The 26,758-nt window shown below is 56.5% G+C and overlaps 3 protein-coding genes across 6 annotated transcripts; 1 reads left to right on the top strand and 2 right to left on the bottom strand.

Annotated features, from left to right (window-relative positions):
* Positions 1-711: 711 nt before the first annotated feature.
* On the bottom strand, positions 712-10,192 carry ISG20L2 (interferon stimulated exonuclease gene 20 like 2). 2 transcript variants are annotated; one of them, XM_030541966.1, is made up of 5 exons: positions 10,077-10,192; positions 7,270-7,643; positions 6,794-7,158; positions 4,343-4,543; positions 712-3,717 (listed from the first exon to the last, which is right to left on the bottom strand). In XM_030541966.1, the coding sequence occupies exons 2-5, from the start codon at positions 7,520-7,522 to the stop codon at positions 3,604-3,606; spliced, it is 933 nt and encodes a 310-aa protein (XP_030397826.1). In that variant the 5' UTR covers positions 7,523-7,643; positions 10,077-10,192; the 3' UTR covers positions 712-3,603. The 2 variants fall into 2 exon arrangements, with proteins under 2 accessions (XP_030397826.1, XP_030397825.1); XM_030541965.1 differs by having other exon boundaries at positions 6,794-7,643.
* A 126-nt stretch (positions 10,193-10,318) lies between these two features.
* RRNAD1 (ribosomal RNA adenine dimethylase domain containing 1) lies at positions 10,319-19,304 on the top strand. Of its 2 annotated transcripts, none has more exons than XM_030541963.1 (9): positions 10,319-10,416; positions 11,397-11,528; positions 11,891-12,012; positions 12,640-12,853; positions 14,095-14,157; positions 14,935-15,078; positions 16,492-17,339; positions 17,989-18,173; positions 18,754-19,304. In XM_030541963.1, exons 2-9 carry the CDS (start codon positions 11,418-11,420, stop codon positions 18,870-18,872), a joined length of 1,806 nt encoding a protein of 601 aa, XP_030397823.1. In that variant the 5' UTR covers positions 10,319-10,416; positions 11,397-11,417; the 3' UTR covers positions 18,873-19,304. The 2 variants fall into 2 exon arrangements, with proteins under 2 accessions (XP_030397823.1, XP_030397824.1); XM_030541964.1 differs by lacking the exon at positions 10,319-10,416 and adding an exon at positions 10,454-10,636.
* A 1,911-nt stretch (positions 19,305-21,215) lies between these two features.
* On the bottom strand, positions 21,216-25,186 carry MRPL24 (mitochondrial ribosomal protein L24). 2 transcript variants are annotated; one of them, XM_030542253.1, is made up of 6 exons: positions 25,012-25,186; positions 24,267-24,502; positions 24,050-24,145; positions 23,403-23,506; positions 22,608-22,738; positions 21,216-21,569 (listed from the first exon to the last, which is right to left on the bottom strand). In XM_030542253.1, the coding sequence occupies exons 2-6, from the start codon at positions 24,447-24,449 to the stop codon at positions 21,433-21,435; spliced, it is 651 nt and encodes a 216-aa protein (XP_030398113.1). In that variant the 5' UTR covers positions 24,450-24,502; positions 25,012-25,186; the 3' UTR covers positions 21,216-21,432. The 2 variants fall into 2 exon arrangements, with proteins under 2 accessions (XP_030398113.1, XP_030398112.1); XM_030542252.1 differs by having other exon boundaries at positions 25,002-25,185.
* Positions 25,187-26,758: the final 1,572 nt, after the last annotated feature.

Raw genomic sequence — 26,758 nt, 5'->3', positions numbered from 1 at the left:
CTTCCTCCCCTTTCCCCATCATCCCCCTCCCCTGCACTCTGGAGAGTAGCAAGAAATTCAGCCCAAATCCTGGCAGCTTTGGGCCTGATTGGAATCAAAACCCTCCCCTAGGTTGCAGCTGCTTGGCTGCATTAGTCTGGCCCCATCTGGACCCGAGAAGAGCCGCTAATTCGCTGAGAGTCTGAACAAAAGCCCCAGATTTTTAAAGACCCCCACATGTCACTTCCTCTCTGGGCACCGGGGAGATGGTGATGCAAGCAATGATTTCCTCTGTTCCCCAGGTTTGACTGGGGAGCTGGTACGGGGGGGGGGGGCATTATACAATTCAATTTGGCTTAGCAAAGGCCCCGGGAAGAGGGACAGTAGCACCTAGAGGTCTGACCAAGATCCCACCCCCTGGGGGTGTACAGATCCCAACCAAAACCAGGGCCCCACTGTGTCAGGCTCTGCCCAGACCCCGACCGAGATCAGGGCCCCGTTGTATCAGACACTGCGCAGACCCCAGAACAGGCAACTCTATCGAAAGAAGTTTCATAAGGGTGCCCATCACCATGGTAGCTGGGCATCAGGAACATGACCCAGCACTGTCAAGCCCCGCCCTGGGGTCTGATGGGAATTGTAGTAGAGTGCCCCTGGCGAGAACCAGACCTAAAGCTCCCCTGCAGACATTCTGAGCCCCCCGTGAGCACACACCCAGTGCAGAAGAAGAAATGAAATGATCTTTTAGGATTTATTTTTTGATGAGTGATTTCGATAGTGACATATTTTATTTTCAAACAACCCAACTCACTCCCTCAAAGGACCGAATGGTTCATTGCTGCAGGGATTAAAGGACCCGGAAACATTCTGATTTCGAAAGATGCTTGTGCACGGAGCTGTATATGTATGTGAAAAGCACCGTGCTCCGCTCCCCAGACAAACAGTTTGGTCCAAGCACTACGGCAAAGGCGAATTCAAGTGACCATTACTTGGGCAAGCCCTCTCACCGAACGGCTCAACCACGGAGCCCCAGAGCTGATGCCAGCCCTGCCCCACTGCTAAAGCTGGGATCCAGTTCTCCAGCACTCTGCTGCTCCTGTCTTCACCGACACCAATACAAAGCAAAGGGGAAACGGAGGCGGCTTGGAACAGGCAACATTTCACCCCCACTTTGCACTGGTGGAAATGACCATGCCAGAGGGATCCAGCCCTTTAAAGAAGTCAGTGCCAATCTACTTGAAAGAGATCGTAAACTGAAATGCAAGCTGCCACACGAGAGTTGTCCCAGTGAATGATCACGAAGGACTTTACTTCACAACTCCAGTGGGTCGAATAATTCACTTTTGGGGTTCAGTGGCAAAAAGGCCATTTCAGGTCTGTTTCTGAAATGGAAATCTGAGCCACTCTCCCCCACCTCTCGGGTGAGTGCCCTTCGTACAGGGCAACACCACTCCCACTGCCACCTCGGGCCATCTGGTGACCAGCCAAAATTGTGTGTCAAATTCATGAAGAGTGGTGGGCTTGGAAATTGTTTGCCAGCTCTACTCGCAGCACCGCACTGAGGTCAGGATCATCCTCCCCATTTCACAGATGGGGAAACTGAGGCACAGAGCAGCAGCGTGACTTGCATGAGGTCACCCATTAGGCCTGAGTTGCTTCTCGGTCATGTCAATGTAAATCAGGAGTAGCTCCACTGAAGTCAAAAGGACTTACGCCCATGTAAATGAGAGCGGAATTGGACCCAGGATGACCCCAGTGATTAGAACCTCACCCTCCCAACGCCCTGGGCGGCCACTGTAACTGCTAGACCATGCTCCCTCTCCTACAGACTTGTATCTGAATTCCTCCCTTCATCCCTTATAGCGAAAGTTCCCTGTCTGGCACAGTTCACCCATGGAGCCTGAGGGGTTGTTTGGGGGAGCGGGTATCTCCGCTGATTTCCTTAAGCTCATCCAGACTGTGAGTCTGCTACCCGCGTCCTGCCTGCTGAACAGACCCAGAAGCCCCTCTCTGTCTGGTGGCCTGCCCCCAGGCACTGCGGATCGGATGCTGCTCCACCTCAAAGATCCCACCCGTTGCTGTCTCAAACTCGGGGCCACCCCCTGGGTCTTCTCCCAAAACCTGCAATGACATTCCTGCCCATGCTCCACGCTCAGCCAAGCCCGGCCCCAAAGCCTGAGGGAATCGTAGTAGAGCATCTCCTGGCTAGAGTCAGAAGATCAGGGCCTTTGCTGGACTCAAGGGAGTGAAGGCAGCAGCTCCGGGTGACCCGCATGCATGGTGCTGGGAGATGAATCGTCAACCCAGAGGGGTTCCCCCAGGCTGAGGCACGGCCCTCGCAGAGGCAAAGGGGAAGGGGGGGGCAGAGATGAGTCAGCTGCGGCCATGACCTCTAATGAGATTTTCAGTGGCCCAAGTGACCCCATGCTGCCCTAGAGAGGCCACCATCGTGGTGCCGGCTGGCTCAGGGGATCAAAGACAGGGTACAGAGCCTCACTGCTGGAGGCTGCCCTGACCCTAGCACAGGCTGGGTGTCTCGGCAGAGTCTTTCTCCTTGTGTGAGATGAGTCTGGTGGGTCTCGCCTGCTGTCTGCATTAACAAGCCACCGCCGTCTCCAGCGTAACTGCCAGCCTCAGCGGGGGGCCAAGAAGGGAACGGGCCGGGGAGGATTGACTCTCAGAATCCCCCGGCAATGGCAGGTGGCACAGGCCCCGATGCTGAGGGTCTAGAATTTGGGACCGGATTCTCTGGGATAAATCAGTGCTGTGTCAGTGGAGCACCACTAACCGACCAGCTGGGGCTCTGCAGGGCCGTTCATCAGACCCCTTAGAGGCACTGAGACTCGCAAACAGCTGGGCCAACCCATCCCCCCTGCCCCCCAGGGTGGGGGAACTCTGAGAGTCCCTTACTTCTGATCCAAAATAAAGCTATGGTGGGGGGAGTGTTGGGGGGAAGCCACCAAACACCACTGAGGTGCCACAGAAACCTTCCCAGGGAAAGGACCTTTGGAGACGTTTATTTACCAGCGTCACTTTCAGACCCCAAGATCTTCTCCCCTAAAGGTCTGATTCGAACTCACTGCCTGGCCCGTGCCCCCTATGGAAATCAGATCAGAATGAGAACATGATGCGGGGCCTGTCCACATGGGAAGAGGGCACGAATCCCACCTAGAAGCCTGAACCAAGTGGGTTCTAGGACACGAGGGGCTGCCAGCAGAACCCACGGCGTGATCCGGGCTGGGAACACCAGGGAGCAGGCAAAGTATGGGCTCCCCAGCTGGGAGGTAGCACAGTTCCCCTCTGGGGTTAAGACAAGACGGAAGAGGTAGCACTTGGTGAGGCACGTGCGCTAACAGAGACCTGGCGGTGACACTTGATGGCTGCTACTTCCTCGCGCCTCTGACTCCCACCTGTGTCAGAAACGCTGCACCAGGCTCCCAGCTGCCCGCCCGCCCACCTCTCCCTTGCCTGCTTTCACTGGCCCCAGGCACCTGGCCCGTACTCCTACTCCCCAGTCTGGCCTAGGATCCTCCCGCCCTGCGTTTTGCTGATCCCCTTTTCGCTTGCTCTGGGGTTCGGGGCCTGCTCCTTCCTTGGCAGCACTGGGGCAAGCCCCAAGGCCACTCACTCCTGCTTGGGGTTCAGCGCCAGCTGCCTCTCCCACTCAGCTTCGATCACCCGGTACAGCTCCATGGTGGCTTTGGCGTCTTCCACTGAGGAGTGGCCGTTTTTGCCGAGCTGCGAGGAACAAGGGAAGAGAGACACGACCCATGAGGGGTATTAGAATCAGAGATGCTAGCCAGTGTGACCGTCCGACAGCTCTGATCCTCACTCGCTGCTTCCCTAGGTGATCAGCACACTCAGAAGAGCAGGCGACCTCATTAGCCCAACTGCACAGATGGGGAAACTGAGTCCCAGACAGGGGACATGACTTGCCCAAGGTCACCCAGTGACAGAGCGGGAGAATAAAACCCCTGGGCCCCAGTCCTGTGCTCTATCCACTGGGCCACAGAGCAAGCAACTCCTGGGAGAGGCAATGCCTCACCTCATTCTCTAGTGAGGCCTCCTGGCCAGCCATGGGACAGCACTTTATTTTTCCATTCCAGGACTGTGTCTCCCTTGGCTTCTCGAGGGCGCCACTCCCTGAAGTAGCAGCTCAGCTCTAGAGCGACTCCCTGTGGCTGATGCTGAGAACCAGGGGGGACTTTCAGGATGGGGAAATGGCCAGACACAGCACAGGCAGCAAGGAAGAGAGAAGACGTGGGCCTGGACCCAGATTTCTAGGGCTGCCTGCCTGGCCTGGGGCATTGCTAAGCATGGGCATGGTTGGTGCCTGGGGGCCTGTCCCAGAGGCAGAGCATACCTGGATGTCTTTGTGCAGTAGCTGTTTGGTGAGGCGTTTCAGCGAGGCCGACTCGTTCTCCGGGAAGCCGGCCTTGCGGTTCAGCAGTGGGATTTTTGACGTGTCCCTGGTCACTGATTTCGGGTGGAAATACTTCAGCGCCTTGAAGTCGTTGTGGATGGCGTGGCCGACCACGATCTTCCCCGCTAGGAGCTTCAGGATCTGAGGGAGAATCAGGGTGGCTCAGGGGCTGGGGACATCAGGGACTGGCGCTCAGGCAACACGGAACGTGTCAGGGCCATCTGATCGGGGTCAACGCTGGTTCTGGGGGGGAAGGCGCCCCTACTGAGTCACCCATGCTGCTCCCTGCAGCACAGCACCGCCAGCCCCATGCTGGTGCTTTGGGATCGGCACTGACCGCCAGGGGACAGTGCCTCCTACTGAGAAACCCACACCACTCCCTAGCACTGGGGTCAGCACTGGCTCAGAGGGGAGAGCACCCCCTGCTGAGTCACCCACACTGCTCCTGAACCACCCCAGGATCTCCTCCACTCTCTGGTTCCAGCAGTGACCCAGCTTTGTCTGGAAGCTCTGCCTGTCGGCTTATTTCACCCCAGCGCGGCCAGAACCCATCTCCATCGTTTTACAGCTTCGCTAGTACTGGCCTTCGAAGTGGCTGCACCCTGGACCATTACACAAGGTGCTGAAAAGCCACCGAGAGCCAGCTGCACCGAGCTGACACCGGGCAAACCCGTCACCCACCAACATGTCTCAGAGGCAACAACAAAAAGGCATCAGCATATTTGATTAAAGGGAGGGCTGGAGCGCCCCCTAGTGAGCTTTGGACAAAACAGGTTATAGGCAGAGTCAATGCTTCTCAGTGGTCAGGGAGGGGGTTTAAGCAGGGGACGCTGGCCCCCTCGGGCACAGCTAGTTTGGAGGTGCTGACTGCCTGGGGATAGCCAGTGCGAGCTCAGCATGGGTTCAAACCTCTAGTGTAGCTGCAAACGGCCTGTTCCTCAGAGATGCTGAGCACCCCGACCTCCCTGGCCCTGTGGCTCTCTTAGTCTGGTAATGCCCAGAGGCCCCAGCAGAGATCGGGGCTGATGGACCTCAGGAAAGGATGGGGGAGGCCTCATGCCAGTCATGGAGAAGCAAAGGGACCCCAAGCCCCAGCAGGGCAGGGACTTAAGGCCTCTGAAGGGCAGCTCCCAGAGGCACCAGAAACCTTTACCTCAAACTGACTGTGAAGAGAGAGCACCCCACCCCCTCCTGAGTCAAGCACATCGTGGTGCTCCCAGCCACGGTGCTGGGCTGAGAGAGGAGAGCGCCCCCTCCTGAGTGAAGCACGTCACTGTGCTCCCGGCCACGGCGCTGGGCTGAGAGGAAAGTGCCCCCTCCTGAGTCAAGCACATCGTGGTGCTCCCAGCCACGGCGCTGGGCTGAGAGAGGAGAGCGCCCCCTCCTGAGTCAAGCACATCGCGGTGCTCCCGGCCACGGCGCTGGGCTGAGAGAGGAGAGCGCCCCCTCCTGAGTCAAGCACATCGCAGTGCTCCCGGCCACGGCGCTGGGCTGAGAGGAAAGTGCCCCCTCCTGAGTCAAGCACATCACGGTGCTCCCGGCCACGGCGCTGGGCTGAGAGAGGAGAGCGCCCCCTCCTGAGTCAAGCACATCACTGTGCTCCCGGCCACGGCGCTGGGCTGAGAGAGGAGAGCGCCCCCTCCTGAGTCAAGCACATCGCAGTGCTCCCGGCCACGGCGCTGGGCTGAGAGGAAAGTGCCCCCTCCTGAGTCAAGCACATTGCGGTGCTCCCGGCCACGGTGCTGAGCTGAGAGAGCAGAGCGCCCCCTCCTGAGTCAAGCACATCGTGGCGCTCCCGGCCACGGTGCTGGGCTGAGAGAGGAGAGCGCCCCCTCCTGAGTGAAGCACGTCACTGTGCTCCCGGCCACGGCGCTGGGCTGAGAGAGGAGAGCGCCCCCTCCTGAGTCAAGCACATCGCGGTGCTCCCGGCCACGGCGCTGGGCTGAGAGAGGAAAGCGCCCCCTCCTGAGTCAAGCACATCGCAGTGCTCCCGGCCACGGCGCTGGGCTGAGAGGAAAGTGCCCCCTCCTGAGTCAAGCACATCGCGGTGCTCCCAGCCACGGTGCTGAGCTGAGAGAGCAGAGCGCCCCCTCCTGAGTCAAGCACATCGCGGTGCTCCCGGCCACGGCGCTGGGCTGAGAGAGGAAAGCGCCCCCTCCTGAGTCAAGCACATCACTGTGCTCCCGGCCACGGCGCTGGGCTGAGAGAGGAGAGCGCCTCCTCCTGAGTCAAGCACATCACTGTGCTCCCGGCCACGGCGCTGGGCTGAGAGAGGAGAGCGCCCCCTCCTGAGTCAAGCACATCGCAGTGCTCCCAGCCACGGTGCTGGGCTGAGAGGAAAGTGCCCCCTACTGTATCCCTACAAGCCCAGCCGTTGCCCTGGGCACTTACCTCTTTCTGGGCTGTTTTGAACGGGGTGGCGTTCTTCATGTGATGTTTTCTGATGCCACTCCACCGGGTGCGGTAATCAAAGATGGGGTCAATGGGCCGGACGTACTTGTCATACACCACGTCACCATGGTAACTCACGATGCTGCACCTGGCCAGGCCGCTGATCCGGCCGCCAGGGCCCGTGCCCACCATCTCGCAGTCTATGGCCACCACTTTGCTGGGCTTGCCCGGCTGGGGCACTGGGGGCAGGCCGCTGTCATACTCGCTCAGCAGGCTGGCTTTCTGCACGCCAGCGAGGGGCTGGGCGCAGTGGTTCCCAGGGGTCCCACTGGCCTTTGCTGATCTGCACGTCATCTTCCTCGTTCCTGATGGAAAACAAGGCAGAGTGGAGCCAGAGTCTCTGGTGGCGCTGGGCTGGTCAAAGCAACAATGGTTATTTGCCTTGGGGAAGGTTTTTGGCTGATGGGAAAGCCCATCTGTCTGGAAAGAGTTCTGATCCTCGGCGAGCCACTTCTTCTTGGCCCTCCCCCACGAGCGGGAGTCCTGATGGGAGACTTGGTCTTTGGGGGGGTGATGCTGGGGCGGCGGCAGCTGCTTCTGCTTCAGAAAACCCCTCCTCTCCAGGAAACGGCGCCGTTTCACAAAGCGCTGGTGTTTCTGGTTGCTGTCGGTTCCCCTCTTGGGAGCCTGCTGGAGGCCCAAGTCCAGGTTGATGATCAAATCTGACATGGTGGGTTCTGGAGGAAGGCAGCAAACATGAGGAGGGAAGATGGAGAAGGGCCCCCAGTCTCTTTCACAGTACAAGCAGCCAGCCCCATGCACACGGCTCGACAGAGGTTCACGCCCTCACCTGAAATAGAAAATCAAGACCGTTGCCACTCATCAGAAGAATTCAGTGCTTGAGAAACTCTCTCCACATTAGAATCACTCCACGCCCCAGTGAATTGCCCCCACCTTGGTGTGTGCTACACCACAGATTAGGCCAGGAAGTAAAGAAGAATCCGGCAACCAGCTGAAAGTACAGGGAGAACTGAGATTTGGGGCTTTGGCCAGGCCACCAAGACTAACACACTTACGTTTGTAGAAATAATCAAGGTCTCCATGTTATGTCTCAACTAAAAATCGACACTGGCAGTAGAAAAGCATATGGGCCCCGGGACTTTTCCCCAGAGGGCAGGTGCAACATTTAGTAAATATCTGACCACACTGCAGGGAACCCCCTGGGTTTCTCTTCTAGTTTTGACATTATTGTGAAGCTGACTCAACCCTGCTCAGCCTGTGACCTGATGAGATCAGTCTGTGGCACTACAGCAGATAAAACCACCATGGGAAATTTGGATGAGTGGCATAAGACAGCTTGTTAGACGGTTTATCAACCAACCAATAATGAAAGACTCATCTTTGGGGTTTGGTTTGGTTTGGTTCCTTAGCCTTGTGTGTGGAAAATACCCAACCAAAATGTAGGTTTAGGGAACATATACGGGGTGTGTAAAAGACCAAAGCTCCAATGTGTGTAGAACGACAGACACGGCTTTCACTCCTTCAACATAACCCATTTTAATCTGGATTGAAACCTTTCAGTGAAGTGCTGGAGACACAACCAGACCAGCTTTGTGCTGGTACCTGACAGGTGGCAAGTGATTCTAGGGGCACTGCCAATGCCCGTACCTCCATGAGAGCTGAGAGAAGTTTACTAACAAACTCCCCCAGTCCCAGCCCACTCTGACTCCAGATTCACCCCTCCTAACCCTCCCACCCACTGACCCCCCAAGTGCTTCATTAGTGCATCCTGCTCCACTCAAACTCCCTGCTACTGCCTAGTCTAGTCTCTGTCCGGGTCGTACACTCAGCATCACGTCTGGGCACCTTCCAGTTATGCATTAAGCAACGGCACCCACATCTGCCACGTGTTTGTTCTCTCATCCTCTCCCCAGGGGAGATGCAGGTGCAGTGAAGTGTCTTGTTCTTTGTGGGTTTTTAAAAAATGATACACTGTGCTGACCCCCGCCTCTTGCTCATCCCTTCCCCCATGAACCCATAACCTCTTCAGTGACACTTCCCCACCAAGAGAGAAACCATCCCCCTCATTCACCCGCACCCAATGACCTCCTTTTTCACCAACATCCCTTCCCTTCTGACTCCCTCCTCGGCCCTCCCTCACTGATCACCCCTTACCAGCCCCAACAGCACTGCTGCTCCCCACCCTATCATTGATCAACCCCCAACCCCTTCTGTGATTACTCTTCCCCCGTCCCTACCCAGCACTCCCCCATCTCCTCCTCTCAATACCCCCTCCACCCATTGGTCTCCTCTCAGGGTACGTCTACACTACAGGATAAATTCAAATTAGCTAAAACCGATTTTATAAAACAGAAATTATAAAGTCGATTGTGCGCGTCCACACTAGGCACATTAATTCGGTGGTGTGCGTCCGTGGTCCGAGGCTAGCGTTGATTTCTGGAGCAGTGCATTGTGGGTAGCTACTGTAAAAGAATGAAGTCAATAACGTCGATTTGCGTCCACACTAACCCTAAATCGATATAGTAATATTGATTTTAGCATTACTCCTCTCGTTTTGTAGGAGTACAGAAATCGATTTAAAGAGCCCTTTACATCGATATAAAGAGCAGTGTAGTGTGGACGGGTGCAACGTTAAATCGATTTAACGCTGTTAAAATCGGTTTAACAGCGTAGTGTGGACCAGGCCTCATTCCTAATGCCTTCTTCCCTCACTGACCCTTTTCTATCCCAAGGCTTCCTCCTCCTCCACTGATCTCCATCTCAATAGCCCCCACCCCCACTGATCGCCATCTCAATATCCCCCTTCCCCACTGATCTCCCATCCATCCTCCCACTGATCTCCATCCCCACAGATCCCTCCCCCACTGATCCGCAACCCCTGCCCCCACTGATCTCCCATCCGTCCCCCCACTGACCCCCATCCCCCTCCCCCACTGACCCCCATCCCCCCACTGATCCCCATCCCCCTCCCCAGTGACCCCATTCCCCCACTGATCTCCCATCCATCCTCCCACTGATCTCCATCCCCACAGATCCCTCCCCCACTGATCCCCACTGATCCCCAACCCCCTCCCCCCACTGATCCCCCATCCGTCCCCCCACTGACCCCCATCCCCCTCCCCCACTGACCCCCATCCCCCCACTGATCCCCATCCCCCTCCCCAGTGACCCCCTCCCCCACTGACCGCCCCATTCCCCACTGACCCCCCCATCCCCCTCCCCCAGTGACCCCATCCCCCCACTGAGCCCCATCCCCCCTCACCCTCTCTCCTTGGCCGGCCAGACCAAGCCAGGCAGCTGCAGCCGGAAGCGGAAGTGAAAACGGCCCCGCCGCTGGGCACACGGGGAGAGACGCACAACGAACGTCAGGAAGGAGCATGGGCCGCGGAGAGTCGTGCGCATGCGTCAGGGGCGAGCGCGGCGGAGGTGTGAGTGTGTGTGGGGGGAGGGTCAGCCGTAAAACAGTTTACGCATGCGCCGAGGCTGCTGAGGCACAGAGGCGAGATTGTGCGCATGCGTGTGCGCCTCGGGAGGCGCGCGGAGCTGGGAGGGCGTTTGCGCGTGCGCGGTCCTGCGGGGAGGGAGGCCATAGAGAGCTGGCGGTGAGTGGATGCGATGTGCCGTTGGGCACTCTAGCCTTGCGGAGGGTGAGCTCTATGGGGCCAAAGGCGCTGCGGGGCAGGAGCCTCGGGCTGCGCCTCCCTCGGGCGGGGACAGGGGCTGGTGACGTCTGCTGGCGACACAGACAGAAATGCATCATGGGTGATGCCATATCGTCGCGTCGTGCGATGACATCACAATGGTGTGACGTCACAACACTAGGTGTGTGTCACGGGGTGCATCACAGCGTGACGTCACAGTTATCCTGTGTAATGCCATGACAACGTCTCCTGGTGATGTCACAACCCAGTGTCATGGCAATGCCTCACCGAGTGATATTGCACTGATGCCCCGTACATTGCGATGTTGCAATGTAATGTCATGGCAACGTCTCAGGGTGATGTCACAGTGACGTGGTGTCACAGCACAATGTCACGGCCACACCTCACTGAGTGATGCCGCACTGGCGCCCCATGTCATGACATCACAACAATGTCATGTGAGTGTAACGTCATGGCAACCCCTGGTGACGCACGGTGTGCCGTGTGACGGTGCAGCCACAGTGCCCCACCCAGCCAATGCCTGTATGGCACGGCACAGCGCAGCAGTGGCACGAGGCAATGGGCTATGGGGCCTTCCCTTCTCAGGCGCCAGCTTGGATCCAGACCTTAAGAGGGCTCTTCAGCATCATACAGGAAATGAGTTGGCTGGACCTCAGCCCATTTGCTAGTGTAAAGGAGCCCACGTCACCAACCCACTCCCAAACCTGGCAGAGATGTCAGGGGGTGAATGCCCCATTGGACTGGCCTTCCCTCTCCCCCAGGAAGTGCCCCCAAACCCTTTACATAAGAAGCCCCTGGCTGCAAAGAGTAATTAAAGGAGTCAAGCGCATTCATTCAGACCTTCCTGCTCGGTGAGTCTCTCCCTTTTTCCTTTTAGCGGGTTTTAACTCTTTCTTCATGCACCATTTCCCATCTCTCAGGTTCACCCCACAGCCGCTGCCATGACGGGGCTCTCCGGCCAACCCCTCTCTTTGGAGGAGCAGAAGCAGTTAGCAGTGAACATCACCCATGTCCTCTCTCTCTATGGCTCCATTGTGGATTCCTACATCATTGTGAGACCTATTCAAAGCGCGATTGGGCTTTGCTGAGAGGCGGCATGGTCCAGCATGTAGGGCACTGGCCTGGGACTTAGAAGACTGGGGATTCATTCTTGCCTCTGCCATCGACCTGCTGTGACCTTTGTCAAGTCACTGCCCTCCTCTGTGCCTCAGTTTCTCCTCCCACTCTTTGTCAGTTTTGTCTATTTAGATTATAAACAATTTGGGGCAGGGACTGTCTCTCACTATGTATATGAACAGCGCCTAGCACAATGGGGCCATTATCTCAGTTGGGGTTTGAGTGCTGGGGGTGGGCTGGGATGATGAGTGCTGTTGCCTAAACTTTCCCCTTCCCCATCATCCTTTTTTCCCTGCAGGAGTTTTTCACTGATAATCTTTGGGGGAAGCTTCCTTATTCCTGGCGGGCAGTGCTTACAGATCTCCCCTCCCCGCAACTCGCTGCTGTCTTGCTCGAGAAAGGAAAACCAGAGGAAGTTTGGTAAGAACATGCTCCTGTTAAAGGGGCTTTACTAGTGTCCTCTGCCGGCTTGTTTTAGCTGCAGGAGTTTGCAAGGGGCATAGGACCGCAGGCAGGGCTTATGTCTGCAGGCTGCATTGTCAGTTATAACAAAGGATGTTTTTCCCTCTGAGTCAGTCCTAGACCAAAGCCCTCACATGGTGCTAGGGAGTGCTGTGGTGATAGGGGAAATGCCTATCAGAAAGGATATGAAACCCTGACCACTCAGTAGCTGGATATGTTGACAGGTGCTTTGGAAAGGCTTAGAGATACAGATAGGCAGAGACTTGTGGCCGTTAAAGACACCACAGAATTTTTTTTATTCGCAAGAGTCAGGGTGGTATTCCCAGTGGCCTAAATCCAGCATTCTGCCTCCTTAAATTTCCCATTCAGTTCAACTTGGATTTGATTTGCTTTGTTACCGCCCATCCTGAACTTCCACATACTGTTCCTCTGTGCTGTTAAACAGCTGCTGCATTCTACTCCAGAGGTAGCCGCCTTTCCCGGTGGGTGAAGTGATCTGTACAGCTGCAGTCTGTTCAGTCCCTTTGGTGCAACAGCAGTGGGAACTCCTTGTTCATACACTAACTGCGGTCCTTGTTCTTCCAGTTACAGCGTGGTGTGGCCGCTTTCCTTGCTGGCCTTTAAAGCTACAGCGCACACATTGGCTTTCTCCAGAACACCTCGTGGCAGAGGCGGCACGTCGGCGAACAGGAGGCCAGAGGAGTTCAGGGAGAACCGATGTCAGAGCTCGAAGCTTAACCCCCTTTTCCGGAAGCACGTCAAGCCAAAAAAACAGCATGAAATCTGGCAGCTTGGGAAGGTCTGTGGCTAGCATTTCTTGTCCCCAGTAGGAATGATGACTCCAGTCCAGCAGCCCGTGGGGTCTACCCCCATCTCTGGGGTCTAGCTTTCTCCCATCCTAGCCTCCTCCCCTACTTCACATCCCCAGGAGCATCAAGATGCATTTGCTGAAGTCAACAGGAGTCTTTCCATCAAATCCAAAGGCCTTTGGCTCAGGCTCTATCTCCCTGTAGGCAGAAAAGAAGACAGCATGGTACTGTGGCCAGTGCGGTGAATGTTGAGGTCTCGGTATTGCCTGCGGCATTGAGCTCACCAGAACTTGGTGTCTCTGCTTATTACAGCCCCATAAGCTATGTTGGAAGACAGCCTGCATGAAAAGACTGTTCATGAGGGGCCTAACCCAAAGCCCTCTGAAGATGATGGAAAGATGCGTATTGATTGGAACAGGCACGGAGTGCTCAGGAACAGAGCCACAGAGAGAAGATTCCTAGCAGCACGGGGTCCTGGTCCATGACTGAGGCTCCTAGCACTAGGATAGCACAAGTCGTTAAGAGCAATGCTGTATCGTAGGCAAAGGCAGCCTAACGTGCCACCAAGTCACTCCATTATCATGCACCTTCCATCCACCACTATGGCTGGCTGTATCATTCCCCGTTTCTCCACTGTGTCTCCAGCCCATGTGGCTAGAATGCCATCAACACAGAATGAGCAAGAGCCTCCATAGTATAATTCCTAGTAGCAGGGTGATGAAGTGATCAGATTAGTTAGAAGGTGACTCTCCTCAGCTCTGAGGAATGGCATTTCTTGGAGCAGGAAGACCAGTGCTTGAGTCCAGTCCTTCCTCTGGCAAAGGCCAAGATCATGGGTTTCCAGCTGGGGAGTTGCAGGTCCAGAGGGAAAGGAGGTCACACACAGGTCCGAGAGCAGTCACCGCTGTCCTCCCTTGATCAGGGGGTCCCCACAGTTTTTTCAGTTGCAGCATAGAGTCACGGTAAGGAAAAGTGCGAAGGCCATTGGCCAATGTTCTCCTAGCTGAAGGTTCTCCTAGCTGCATCCTTGACTGAGCAGCCCAATAGAAGAGGCCCAGTTTGTCAAGATGTTGTATCCTGAAGTTTGCGGAAGCTGCATTGAGAAGCGGGCCAGCTCCCTAGGTGTTGCAACATGGATTTCGGTGGCTAACTCTCTGCACCCAAGCTGGACAGCCTGAGCCTTTCTGCTGACAAGTTCCTTGATGAGTCTGTACCTTTATCTTTTCCTCAGGTGGTGAAGAAACTGAGCGAGATCACCAGGTGTGACCAGGTGGTAGATATTGGCTCTGGCCAGGTAGGTTGCTGGGAGCCTGTAGTTCCGTGGTTTGCATTGTACTTTGTGTCCCAGATCCTTCCCTGGAGGAGTGAGGTGCATTGTCTCCTGCTGCATAGGAGGGGTGACGGGCTGGCTCACAGGGTTCCTTTCACCTTTATGTCACCCATTTGGAGTCCTGCCCTGGACTGTGGGTGACCCTAAGACCTTGCCAGCTGATGGCACCTGTGACATAGTGGGGAGTAACTCACTTCCCAGGAGACCGTATCCCAAAACTCACCAGCATGATCAGTGCCAGCTGCTTCCCTCGCTGGCAGCCTTAGTGGAGAGGCCAAGGACTGAATGGATTATGGAGACCGAACTCACCTAGGAGTTGTCTCTGCGGTCCCTTTACCCTGGCTTTGCTGGCCTGCCTTGCTTTCTCTCTCGCGTTTTCACTCCCCTCTTGTGCTCTTTACTCTTGCAGTTAATGGGCTAATTATCTCCTTAGCGCTCCCTAGCTCAGGCTGAGCTCGACATTAGTCATTCCCTCCCTCAGTCAGGCCCTTTGGTGGGGCGGGAGGGAAAGAAATTGGATGTACAGTGACCAGAGTGCTGATTCAGCTGCTGGTTCTCAGGACTCCGCCTCAGGCCCCCAACCCAAGCACTCAAAAATCATGACTCGCCCCAGTGTGGGGAAATGCATCCCCCTCCCTCCCTAGTAACCTTGACTCTTCCAGTGCAGGGGGAGGGAAGGGAGCTTTCAGAAACCCCCAAAGCGGCAGCAGTGGTGACGGTCGCTGTGTATTCCCCTTTAAGGGCCATCTCTCTCGCTTTCTGGCCTTCGGTCTGGGTTTGTCCGTCACGGCGATCGAGGGAGATGGACGCCTGGTTGACATGGCGACTAAGTTTGACCGAGAACTGGTGTGGGCGCTGGAGAAGGAGCAAGCACGACAAGCCAAGGTAGACGGTGCAGTGGGGGGCGGAGGAGGGGGCCCAAGGCTAATGCCCTGTGCAGATCAGTGGGCTCTTCATGTCGGACAGACAGCCTAGTGGGTAGGGCACTGGTTTAGGACTCAAGAGACTTGGGTTGTGTTTTTGGCTCTTTGAGCGACCCTTAATCTACCCTGTGCCTCAGTTCCCCATCTGTGAAATGGGATTAAGCCCCCTACCTCCCAGGGGTCCATCTCTTCTAGTGAGGTGCTCAGATAACCCGGTGCTGGAGAGAGGGATCCTCCTGACGCTTCCCGCCCCGAGGAAATCCAGGATGTGGCCCATTCAAGGAGAGGATGTTCATATTTTTACCCTGAAGACTGTCTAGGGAAGAAGCTAGGCTCCAGCTGAGGGGGCATGGTCTAGTACAGAGGTGGGCAAACTACAGCCCCGCGGGACCATTCTGCCTGGCCCCTGAGCTCCTAGCCGGGGAGGCTAGCCCCCAGCCCCTCCCCTGCTGTCCCCCCTCCCCTGCAGCCATGCTGCCGTGTGGGCAGTGCTCTGGGCAGTGGGGTTGCGCTCTCCTGCAGAGCAGCGCGGCAGCGTGTCTGGCTCCAGCTGGGCGGCACGGCTGCCAGACATTCTACTCTGAGCGGCCTGATAAGGGGGCCAGGGCCAGGGGGTTGGATAAGGGGCAGGGGTGTGGATAGGGGTTAGGGGACAGAGAATGGGGGGGTTGGATAGGCATGGGGTGTCAAGGAGCCTGTTGGGGTGGGGGTGTGGATAGGGTCAGGGGGCAGTCGGGACTGGGATCAGGGAGGGTGGATAGAGGGTAGGGCCCTGGGGGGCGGTTAGGCTGGGGGTCCTGGGAGGGGGCAGTTAAGAGACAAGGAGCAGGGGGGATTGGGTGGGTCAGGGGTTCTGAGGGGAGCAGTCAGGGGGCAGAAAGTGGGAGTGGGCAGGGGCCAGGCTGTTTGGGGAGGCACAGCCTTCGCTACCCGGTCCTCCATACAGTTTTACAACCCCAATGTGACCCTTGGGCCAAAAAGTTTGCCCACCCCTGGTCTAATAACTGCTTCATGGGACCGGGTGTCAGAGATTGGGGTTTTCATCCTGGCTGTGCTGGGTGACTTTTCGTTAACAGCTTATTGGGTCTGAGCTGCCCCCGATCAGGACGGCCAGGGTATCCTAAGCTCCGGCTGTAACCAGTCAGTTAGGAGTTAACCCTTTTCTGCCAGAGGCGAAGGAACATCCCTTTATTCCATGGTGGCCCACTGGGACGGCGCAGTTTGCACCTGCCTCCCAGGCAGCCGGCATTGGCCTCTCTTGAAAGCAGAAGCCCAGCCTAGCCAGACCCTTAGTCTGATCAGCTGCTGCAGTGTTGAGCTCAGACAACCACCGCTGAGTGGCTGGCTGTGATTCCTTGTTTCTCCCTTCCTGCAGGATCCGGGGGAGGTCTCCCTCCGTGGGCCGAGCCATGTGGCAGGGTGGGTCAACCCCCAAGCACCATGGCAGGAATTCCTCCTTCCACCACGGTCAGGAATAGACTCAGCTCGTTCTCCCATGGCAGAAAGCGGCCTGTCCCCGGAGGCGGGTGCCACCTACGACTCGCCAGGGCCACGGAAGATCATTCCCCCCACTGCCCTTTGTAGGGGTGGCAGAGATGGGGCAGAGACGGGCAAGGCTGGAGAGAAGGGGACAGGAGGATGGGGCTGCATGGCTGCTGCAAGAGAGGAGCAGGGGGGATCCCCAGATCCCTTCAGAAGCAGAGGCCGTGGCTGCATTCCCAACGGGCCTCACCCTCTTTATCAACCGAGCCACCCAATGGCAGTAAATCCCCTGGGGCCGCTGGCAGAGGGCAGGCTTCTCCTGACCGGCCTCCACACATGCGGAGACCTCAGCGTAGCCCTGCTCAGACACTTCACCCACTGCCCCCACGTGGTGGCTATGACCTCGGTGGCCTGCTGCTACATGAAGCTCACCACTCAGGAGGAGCCGACCCCCCCTGGCCTTGCTGCACCACCCCCTCCTTCCGCCCATCGACCTGAGTATGGCTACCCCCTGAGCGCCTGGGTGGCCGGCCTGCCGGGCCACGCCCTCTCCTACAAGGCACGGGAAGTGGCCTGCCACGCCGTGGAGGACTATGTGCTGCGGCTGAGGAGCGAGAGCCCCGTCCTGCGGACTCACTGCTACCGCGCCATGCTGGAGACGCTGATCCGGGCGGCTGACCCAGCCAAGAGACGCCTTGGAGTGCAGACCGTCAACAAGGCCCACCAGCTAGCCTTCGAGGAGTGAGTCAGCCGGCGCGGTGTCTCTTAGCATAGTCTGGCCTAGCTAACCGACTTACTGCCACGCAGCAGAGACAGGCCTCATCCCATCTCGACAGCCCTAGAAGCCGGGGAGACCAGAGGCAGGGCTCTGGTTCTGGCTCCTTACTGGAGATGGGAGAGCTGATCCTGCTCAGAAATTCCCCAGAACTCTGGGGCTGTTTGAATACAGAACCTCATTGAAAGTGACCGAGGCAACTGTCCCCTGGTTCCTAGCACCCGTCTCTCCACTCCCATTGATTGCCATTTAAACAACTTAGGGGCATGACTCTTCACTTCTCACAGATTGGGGAAACTGAGGCGCAGGAATGTGCCATCACTGATCCACCCCATCTGACTGACTCACCTGAGGGTAACTCAGGGGTTCGTGGGCTCTGGGCACACACCCAGTCTGCTCCCCGTGCTATGTCTGACAACGGATGCCCAAAGCTGTATATGCATGAGTGGTATACAACCCCTGGGTTCCCTTCCCTGCTCGAGGATGGGAATGCGGCTTGGGGGCTAGAGCTAGTGGCAGGGTGGCAAGTGGGGGTGTGTGTCTTGGGCTGGGGCCCTGCCAGGGTCCCGACAGCTCCGACTGAGCTGACAGGGCTATGCTGTTTCCCCTTGGCAGGTACGCCCAGCTGGGCTTGCAGTGCGTGGGGCTGGACCCCGCCGCCCCCCTGGATCAGGCCTGTATGGACACCATGCTGGCCCAGCAACAGAACGTGGTGGCCTTCTTCAGCCTGGCCTTGTTGCTGGCGCCACTGGTGGAGACCCTCATCCTGCTGGATAGGATGATCTACCTGCAGGAGCAAGGTGAGTGCCTCGGACCAACCCACCCCTGGCGCTGGCCTGGGATCCAGGGCACAGACACCCGGCTCCTTCACATTGGGGTAGGGGTGGGCTGCAGCCCTTTGCCCTTACCCTGAGCTGCACCTTGTAGCCGTCTGTCTCTAGCGTGGAGGTATTTAAACCCTCCACCTGGCTTGGACGAGCATGTTCATCCTGGGGATTCTGGATGCTGCAGGTGAGTGTTTTCCCCTCCCCTGTCCCTCGCCTCGCCAATAGCTGCCCTTTGTAGGCCACAGAGCCCTGGCCTCAGTAACTACCCAGGCTACCTCCTCGCCAGGCGAGCGAGCCCTTGCCCCCCTCTGTACGGCTCCCACTTGCTGGGCTAGTGAGCGGGTCCGGCCGTACGGCCTCCCGTTCACCCAGTGAGCGAGCACGTGTTCCTGTCTCTACTGCCACCTCTTCGCCAGGCTAACGTATGCAGCTGGGGAGTCTAGGGGGGAAATGATTCTTTCGAACAAGCCGCCTGACCTGTAAGAACTCACTACAAACCCAGGGGCCGCCCCCACGTGAATTACTTTGTGTCCCTCCCACTCTTCCCCTGCAGGCTTCCAGTGCCAGTTGATTCCCCTGTTTAACCCCAGCTTCTCGCCCCGGAACCTAGTGCTGGTGGCGGCCAAGGCTGGGCTGGACTCTGCGTTATCCACGCTGGCAGGGGAAGACTGACTCACACCAGCCTCCACTGATGCAGGGGAATCACCTGCTGCGGCCTCTGGGGAGGAACGTGGCAGCTGTTTAACAGCGTACGGGAAAGGAGCAGGTGCTCGGTGTACGAAGAGGCGGATACTGGCGGAGTCCGGGGCTGCTTGTGGCAGGCTGTAGCAGCCTCACAAAGTTCAGCAGCAGTTGCACATGGGGAGCGAGATGATGTGGCCCACCCAGGACCAATCCTCCCACCTTCAGCCCCACTCAAGGGCAGGGAGGTTTCTTCCCTCCCCGGCACTGTTTCCTGAGGCTGCAAGGCATGTTGTGGGCTGGAAGAGTCCAAGAGGAGCCAGCCTCGGGCACCAGAGAAAGCCCGGCAGGGCCCTGCTGCAGCAGCGAATCAGGGACAACAAAACTAAGTGATTGGGCAACAAAATGGCAAATGAAATTTAATGTGGATAAATGTAAAGTAATGCACATTGGAAAAAATAACCCCAACTGTACATACAATATAATGGGGGCTAATTTAGCTACGAGTCAGGAAAAAGATCTTGGCGTCATCATGGATAGTTCTCTGAAGATGTCCACACAGTGCGCAGAGGCGGTCAGAAAAGCAAACAGGATGTTAGGAATCATTAAAAAGGAGATAGAGAATAAGACTGAGAATATATTATTGCCCTTATATAAATCCATGGTACGCCCACATCTCGAATACTGTGTACAGATGTGGTCTCCTCACCTCAAAAAAAGATATTCTAGAACTAGAAAAGGTTCAGAAAAGGGCAACTAAAATGATTAGGGGTTTGGAGAAGGTCCCATATGAGGAGAGATTAAAGAAGCTAGGACTCTTCAGCTTGGAAAAGAGGAGACTAAGGGCGGATATGATAGAGGTCTATAAAATCATGAGTGAAGTGGAGAAAGTGGATAAGGAAAAGTTATTTACCTATTCCCATAATACAAGAACTAGGGGTCACCAAATGAAATTAATAGGCAGCAGGTTTAAAACAAATAAAAGGAGGTTCTTCACGCAGTGCAGTCAACTTGTGGAACTCCTTGCCTGAGGAGGTTGTGAAGGCTAGGACCAGAACAGGGTTTAAAAGAGAACTGGATAAATTCATGATGGTTAAGTCCATTAATGGCTATTAGCCAGGATGGGTGAGGAATGGTGTCCCTAGCCTCTGTTTGTCAGAGGGTGGAGATGGATGGCAGGAGAGAGATCATCATTGCCTGTTAGGTTCACTCCCTTTGGGGCACCTGGCATTGCCCACTGTCGGTAGACAGGATACTGGGCTAGATGGACCTTTAGTCTGACCCGGTACGGCCGTTCTTATGTTGACTGGCTGGTTGCCAAGGCTCTGCACCTCCACCTGCCTCCCCAACCTTCCTGGCCTTGCATATCCCTCCCCCCACTTCAGCTGATCCTCTCAACCAAAATAAACAACCCCCAAAAGAGCAGTGGGATGTACCATCAGGTTTGCATTGTTTGTCACTGCTCCCTGCCTTGTCTACATGGGGACAGGCACAAACTCTCCCACGGGTCTGTGCAGAACACGATGGGCGAGGCTGGGCGCTGCCGTAACACACCATGTTAATCCTAATGGGGGAAGTTTATGGATCCCATTACATCCCAGCTTGTGAGGTGTCCCCTCTGGTACTTATCCCACTCCCCCCCACCCAGCATGGTGGAAGGAATTATCATTCCCCACCCCACCCCTTACAGAATGAAACAGAGATTAAGTGACTGCCCTAAGGTCACCCATGCAGCCTGTAGCAGAGCTGGGATCTGATCCCAAACTGGCACCCCAGACACCAGGCCTCCTTCCTCTGTACCCAGAGGCCGAGCCAAACACGGGGGCCAAATGGGGCTATTCTGCCCTCCCCAGTTTAGCCTTGGGGGGGAAATTGATATCCAACTGTCTCGGCCTGTGCGGCTTGGCTGTTTGCTCCAGCCCTCCCCCACTGTCTCTCAAACTCAGCTCCATGCCCCCCCCTTCCCCTCCCACCCTGCTTCTCTCAGATGCCCTCCCCCATTCTTTGCATTCAGTCCATCCCCTGCCAACTAAACCTACCCACAAAATCCCAGGAAACTGCCATGCCACTGCTGCGCTGGCTCCTCGGGGGTGCCGTACCCCTTTCCCCGAGCCCGCGGCTGGTCAGACTGTCCGCTCTGCAGCGCAGGGACTGGCTTTGTACAGCACCAAGCACAGCAGGTTCCCATTCGCGCTCTGCCATAACCAACAGGATCCATAAGCCAGACCCAGTTCTGCTTGGCTTTCTGCCCAGGCGGTGGCAGCGAGAGGCCACGTTTGCTGCCACAGGAGGGATGCGTGCCCTGCGGCTCAGAAAGAAATATGGCCAAGGCTGGCGTACAAAAGGGGTCAGGATGTCTTTATTGCCAGCTGACGGGACAGGCAGGCCCTGAATGCAAAGGGCCTGCAGCCACAGCTATCACCTTGGGCTGGGCAGCAAGGCCTTTGCCGTCCAGATGCACGAAGACAACTGGGGACTTCAGGAGAGTGGGCCGCCCACGAGCCACGTGGCATTAGCGCCGGGGTCACAGGCAGAGACAGCTGCAGACGTGCTAATACCAATAGGACTTCTTGGCTCGACGCGTCTCCACGATGCCCTGCAGCTCCAGGATTTCTTCTTCGAATAGTTTCAGGGACGGCTGGTAGGTCCTGTCCAGCGCATCATCCACTGAGGTGTCCTTTGGCCCATCTGCCCGGGGAGGGGAAGCATGTTACAACCTCGATCTTGGCCCCGTCTCCAGGACCCTGTGGAGAACAGCACCCCTTCCACCTCAGATCTGCACAGCAGAGGCGGCTGTGGGGAAGAAGGGGGTTTGCTCCCGTGGGGCCAGCCCAGCCCAGCTGTGTGTGAGGGAGCTCGAATGTAGCCCTGTGGGGCCAGCCCAGCTCTGGGAGTAGCCGAATTCTAGTCCAGCTCACGTCTCAGGGGAATCGGACTGGGCCACATCATGCCCAAGGCAGGAAGAAAAGAGCCTGGCTTGAGGCACAGATCCAGGGGGAGGGGCTTGCCGCCGTTCTGATCGGGTCCATGCTGGTGTCAGCGATGACACAACATGCTGGGCAGGGAAGAATCAGGCCCATCTCTTGGGACCTGGGATCACCAAGGCACACACTCAAAAGCCACGTGGGTTTATATGGTCGCTTCCCAGACGGGAAACGAACATCAGTAGAAACAGGGCTAATGAGAGGTGTGTGACAAAACCCACTCCTGGCTTCCTCGAGTCTGGGTGAGGCCAAGGCTCTTCCGACCTGGGCTCCTCACCCGAGCCATCAGCTGCAAATGCAGTCAGTGCTCCAGGCTGTGGGGCGACTGACAGTACAAATAACGCAAGGAAACACTATCCCCTCCCTGGCCCAGCGGCAAAGCAGGCTCCACAGAATGCTTTAAACTCCTCGGCCTGATTTTCAGCCCCGTGCCCTCAGGAAAATGTCACCAGTGCCCACTGGAAAGCCACTTGGCCCTGGGAAGCAGATTGCAAATTAGAGCAGCTCTGTGGTTGCTCTCACCTACACCAAGGTCTGTGCAGCTCCAGAACACAGAGCACAAAAGGCAGCTTAGAGCCAGCCACAGGGCTGGAGCGACAGAATCAGGCCCTAAGTGTGCCACATGCTGCAGACACCATCCCATTTCAGCCCTGTTGATGGGAACTGCTGAAAGGTGCCCAAACAGAAAGCAATGGCGGATTGCCCGGGGCCAGGTGGGAGAAGCCCCCGGCAAACAGCTCACCTTTCCACTGCTCGGGGATGATGCCGTCCCGGCGCTGGTGGACGGGTGCAGGGATGATCCTGCCGGTTCGCAGAGACACCCTGACTCGCTCACCCTCTTCGGTATAGCGCCACTCCACCTCGGTGGGCTTCCTAGGGGGAAAGGGCAGGGGGCGGAGGGATCAGACAAGACCCTGGAGGGGTTGCTCAGACCAGCCAAAAGCCTTTGGGGAGGTTTTTACTGGCATCTTTGGAAGTCTCTCTTGCTGCACCAAGGGCATTGCAGTTAGTGCTCACCCAGAGGAAGGAGCACTCTCTACTGTTCCCTCCAGCACAGTGTCCCCTAGTGCCATGCTGGGGCATTGGGGTCAGCACGGACTCCCTGGGGCGGGGCAGAGCACCTCTTACTGAGCCCCTGCCCCCCACTCCCTGGGGCACCGCACCCCCCTCGCACCACACTAGGTCAATTCTGCGTTTCCTATTGATTCCTTGCCATGTTCAGCCCAACTCTTGGTTTCCCTTATTACCCTTTGCCTCACAGGAGCACCTAGCGGCCCGAGTCATTGACCAGGACTCCCCTGGTGCCAGGTGCCATACAGAGAGAACCAAGACAGGCCCTACCCCAAAGAGTTTGGACTCTAACCTTGAGTGTCTCCCATCCAAGTACTGGCCAGGCCTAATGCTACTTGGCTAGACAGATCTGGTAGGTTCATGGCCGCAGGCAGTGCCTTAGGTGAGGGTTTAAACACAGTGCCAGCCTCCCGCGGGCAGCTGGAAGGACACCAGCGTGCCCAGTCGAGCCCCGGGTCGGGATTACCTGTCCGTAGGGTCGACCAGGGCAATCTGTCGGAGCAGCAAGGGTGCCTCATTGGCGATGTACGTCCCCGGGTAATTGGCGGTTTTCCCTATGTAGTGGTAATGCTGGAAATGGAAAGCTGGGTTTCAACCCGCCGCCTCTTCCTCACCCACTGGCCTCGCCCCGGGGTCCCTCGGACAAGGAGACCATCCCGGCCAGGGCATTGGCTGAACCGGGTTGTGGCCTTTTACACTCTCACATCACTAACACTAGCGACTGTTGCGGGGAATAATGCCACCATTCTGCAGCACATTACAAGCTGATTAATCCTCACAGCCAAACCCACATAGTGTAGGTAAGCCCTATCTTACAGATGGGGAAACTGAGGCACGGAGAGGGGAGTGACTTGCCCCAGGGCTTGGAACAGGCTCACTGCACAGTCATTCTCGGGGTTCCTTGGGCACCGCACACCAGAGACTCAGAACTACCCAAGCAGCAATGGGGATAGAACTCAGATCCTCCTGCACTGAGAGCCCAAGCCCCAGCTGCCTGAGCCAAAGGAGAATCCTCATTGGCAGTATGGAACATGTGACACACAGCACAACAGTTCTGATTCCCGCTGGCCAACACACAGGAGATTTGAGGCTTTCCCACTGTCCTTCCCTTACCGTATTCAAACCTTGCACAAAGACCCAGTTGCGAGCTCGGATGACCTGGTTCACCATTCCTTGCTTCCCAGCATCCTTCCCAATTAATATCTCCACCTGAAACCCAACAAATCCCCATTAGAACTCCTTTTGGGACCCCCCGGCTCGGGGCACGGAAACTCAGCGATGCCCCATGCTAGACAATCCCAAAGGGGGACGATTTATGGCTGGGGCTCACCGTGTCCCCGCGGAACACCTTCCAGTCCTCCTTGCTGATGGGCTCCACAAACACCTTCTTCCGTCTCCGCCCGGGGGGGTTGTTGGCCTTGGCCGCCGCCGTCCAGGGCCGATAGATGCCGTGGCGATAGTCCGGGGGCAACTTCATCCTCGCCGCCATGGCGAGCAAGGCGGTTAGACGCATGGCGCCGCTCCGCAAGGGCGGTCACAGGTCAGCAGATCCAGCCAAGGCCAGGCCTAAAGTTACAGAGAAAATCAGCGGCTAAGCTAGGAACCAGAACCCAGGTGTCCTACCTCCCAATCTCTTCCCCTTCCCCACAATCCCCAAACCCACAAAGCCTCACTCCCCTCCCAGAGCCAGGGAAGGAACCCAGGAGTCCTGGCTGGGGGAAAGCAAAGATTCTAAGCGGGACACCAGCAGGAAGCTAGCTTTTCCCAGGGGGTTTCGAGCATGCTCAGGTCCCCATTAGGGTGACCAGATGTCCCGATTTTATAAAGACAGTCCCGATTTTTGGTTCTTTTTCTCATATCGCCTCCTATAACCCCCCCCATGTCCCAATTTTTCACACTTGCTGTCTAGTCACCCTAGTCCCCATTCATAGTAGCCCTGCTTCGTGCAGCACCTACCCCCCAGCATCCCCCCTACTCCCCTGCCCCACGGCCCCTGCGTGCAAGCCAAGCAACGGAGCCCGGGGGGGGGCAGGGGGCAGCCCCCAGGAGCCAGAGGGAGCCGCACCCCTTCTCCCCTTGCTCTTCTGCTGCTCGCAGGCCCCTCCAGCAGCAGTTTGCAGTTGCAATACACTATGCACACGAGTCTTCAGAGGACAGGCAGCATTGCACGCTGGGACTTGTAGTCCTGCGTGGGAGAGCCCAATCGCAATGCACCCTGGGATTTTCAGTCATGGTAGCCCTGCAGCGTTGCACTCTGGGATTTGTAGTCCCATCCAGGGGTCTTGTCGCATTTCTGAGTGTTGCAGTCCCATCTTCTGGCCTCTCTCCTGTTGCATTGCATTCTGGGCTTTGCAGCTCCTCCCCCTCCTCCTATTGCATTGCATTCTGGGCATTGCACCCCCTCTCTCCTGCCCTCTTGCATTGCATTCTGGGCTTTGCAGCCCCCCCCTCCTCTTATTACATTGCATTCTGGGCATTGCACCCCCTCTCTCCCGCCCTCTTGCATTGCATTCTGGGCTTTGCAGATCCTCCCCCCCTCCTCTTATTACATTGCATTCTGGGTATTGCAACCCCCTCTCTCCCGCCCTCTTGCATTGCATTCTGGGCTTTGCAGATCCTCCCCCCCTCCTCTTATTACATTGCATTCTGGGTATTGCAACCCCCTCTCTCCCGCCCTCTTGCATTGCATTGCAGCATCCTCCCCCCCAATCTGTCCTGCTGTATTGCATTCTGGGTATTACAGCTCCTCCTCCCCGCCTTGTTCTGTTGCATTGCATTCTGGGTATCGCAACCCCCCCCAACCCCCCGCCTTTGTCCTGTTGCCTGGCATTCTGGGTGTGGTAGTACCACCCACTCTGCTGTATTGCAGTGTTTTGTGGGATTGGTAGTCCTAGTTTGGTGCCCTGCTTTCTGGCCCTCTGGGGGCTGGGGCTGGAAAGGACATGTTGCATGTCAGAAGCATGTTACACGTGTGTGCGCTGGTGTAGATGGATGCGGGTGGGTCACTTTCCATAGGGGCTCAGACAGTCACTAGCTAGGGAAATGGACACAGAGAGCTGGGGGGACACATCGGCAGCCTCTGGCAACCTCTACCCCACTAAGGAACAGGCAACACCAGATGTCCTCAGGGGATGCCCATACATGTGTATCACAGTGTAGATGTGTAAAAACTGAGGCTATGAGCAATTGTCTATTTTCCAGCAGAATTTTTGACTTTTCAGTGGGAAAAAAATTTCTTTTTTTGGAATACTGAAAAACATTGGCTGGAAAGCAAAATATTTACGTTTTCAAATGTTCATCTTTATTACATAAAATCAAAATTTTCCATGGAAAGCAGATACTTTTTGCAAAAAAAAAAAAGAAAAGAAAAGTGGTTCAGCAAACCCCTTCCCACTCCCACCCACCCCCAATTTTCCACCAGTTTTTTGATGGAGACTTTTTGACCAGCCCCACCGCAAGCCTTTCACTAGAAACAGCCCAATCTATTTTGTCCCCTTTGCGCAGATCATCACTTCATAGAAATGTCAGGCTGGAAGGGACCTCAGGAAGTCACCAAGTCCATCCCCTGCGCTGAGGCCGGACCAAATAAACCTAGACCATCCCTGATGGGTTTGTCCAGCCGGTTCTGAAAAACCTCGAGTGAAGGGATCCCACAACCTCCCTTGGATGTCTGTCCCAGAACTGAACTCCCCTTACAGTTAGAAAGTTCTTCCTAATTTCAAACCGAAACCTCCCTTGCTGGGCAGGTTTGGTTCACTTTATACATCAGCAGTTTTTGCCAGACCCAGACTGTTTTCTAGTATGTGCTTGTCCAGCGTCTAG

Source organism: Gopherus evgoodei, chromosome 24 (genome assembly GCF_007399415.2).
Source record: "Gopherus evgoodei ecotype Sinaloan lineage chromosome 24, rGopEvg1_v1.p, whole genome shotgun sequence".
Lineage (NCBI taxonomy): Eukaryota > Metazoa > Chordata > Testudines > Testudinidae > Gopherus > Gopherus evgoodei.
This window is presented reverse-complemented; position numbering and strand designations above follow the sequence as displayed.

Excerpts from the sequence above, each read along its gene's own strand:
- ISG20L2 (XM_030541965.1), bottom strand. The coding sequence starts at position 7,522 with ATGTCAGATTTGATCATCAACCTGGACTTGGGCCTCCAGCAGGCTCCC. Across the intron at positions 4,544-6,793 it reads TCAAAACAGCCCAGAAAGAG|ATCCTGAAGCTCCTAGCGGG; the intron begins GTAAGTGCCCAG and ends ATTCTCCCTCAG. Across the intron at positions 3,718-4,342 it reads TACTGCACAAAGACATCCAG|CTCGGCAAAAACGGCCACTC; the intron begins GTATGCTCTGCC and ends TGTTCCTCGCAG.
- RRNAD1 (XM_030541963.1), top strand. The coding sequence starts at position 11,418 with ATGACGGGGCTCTCCGGCCAACCCCTCTCTTTGGAGGAGCAGAAGCAG. Across the intron at positions 11,529-11,890 it reads TTGTGGATTCCTACATCATT|GAGTTTTTCACTGATAATCT; the intron begins GTGAGACCTATT and ends TTTTCCCTGCAG. Across the intron at positions 12,013-12,639 it reads GGAAAACCAGAGGAAGTTTG|TTACAGCGTGGTGTGGCCGC; the intron begins GTAAGAACATGC and ends TTGTTCTTCCAG.
- MRPL24 (XM_030542253.1), bottom strand. The coding sequence starts at position 24,449 with ATGCGTCTAACCGCCTTGCTCGCCATGGCGGCGAGGATGAAGTTGCCC. Across the intron at positions 22,739-23,402 it reads CTGGTCGACCCTACGGACAG|GAAGCCCACCGAGGTGGAGT; the intron begins GTAATCCCGACC and ends CTTTCCCCCTAG. Across the intron at positions 21,570-22,607 it reads CATCCCCGAGCAGTGGAAAG|ATGGGCCAAAGGACACCTCA; the intron begins GTGAGCTGTTTG and ends CTCCCCGGGCAG.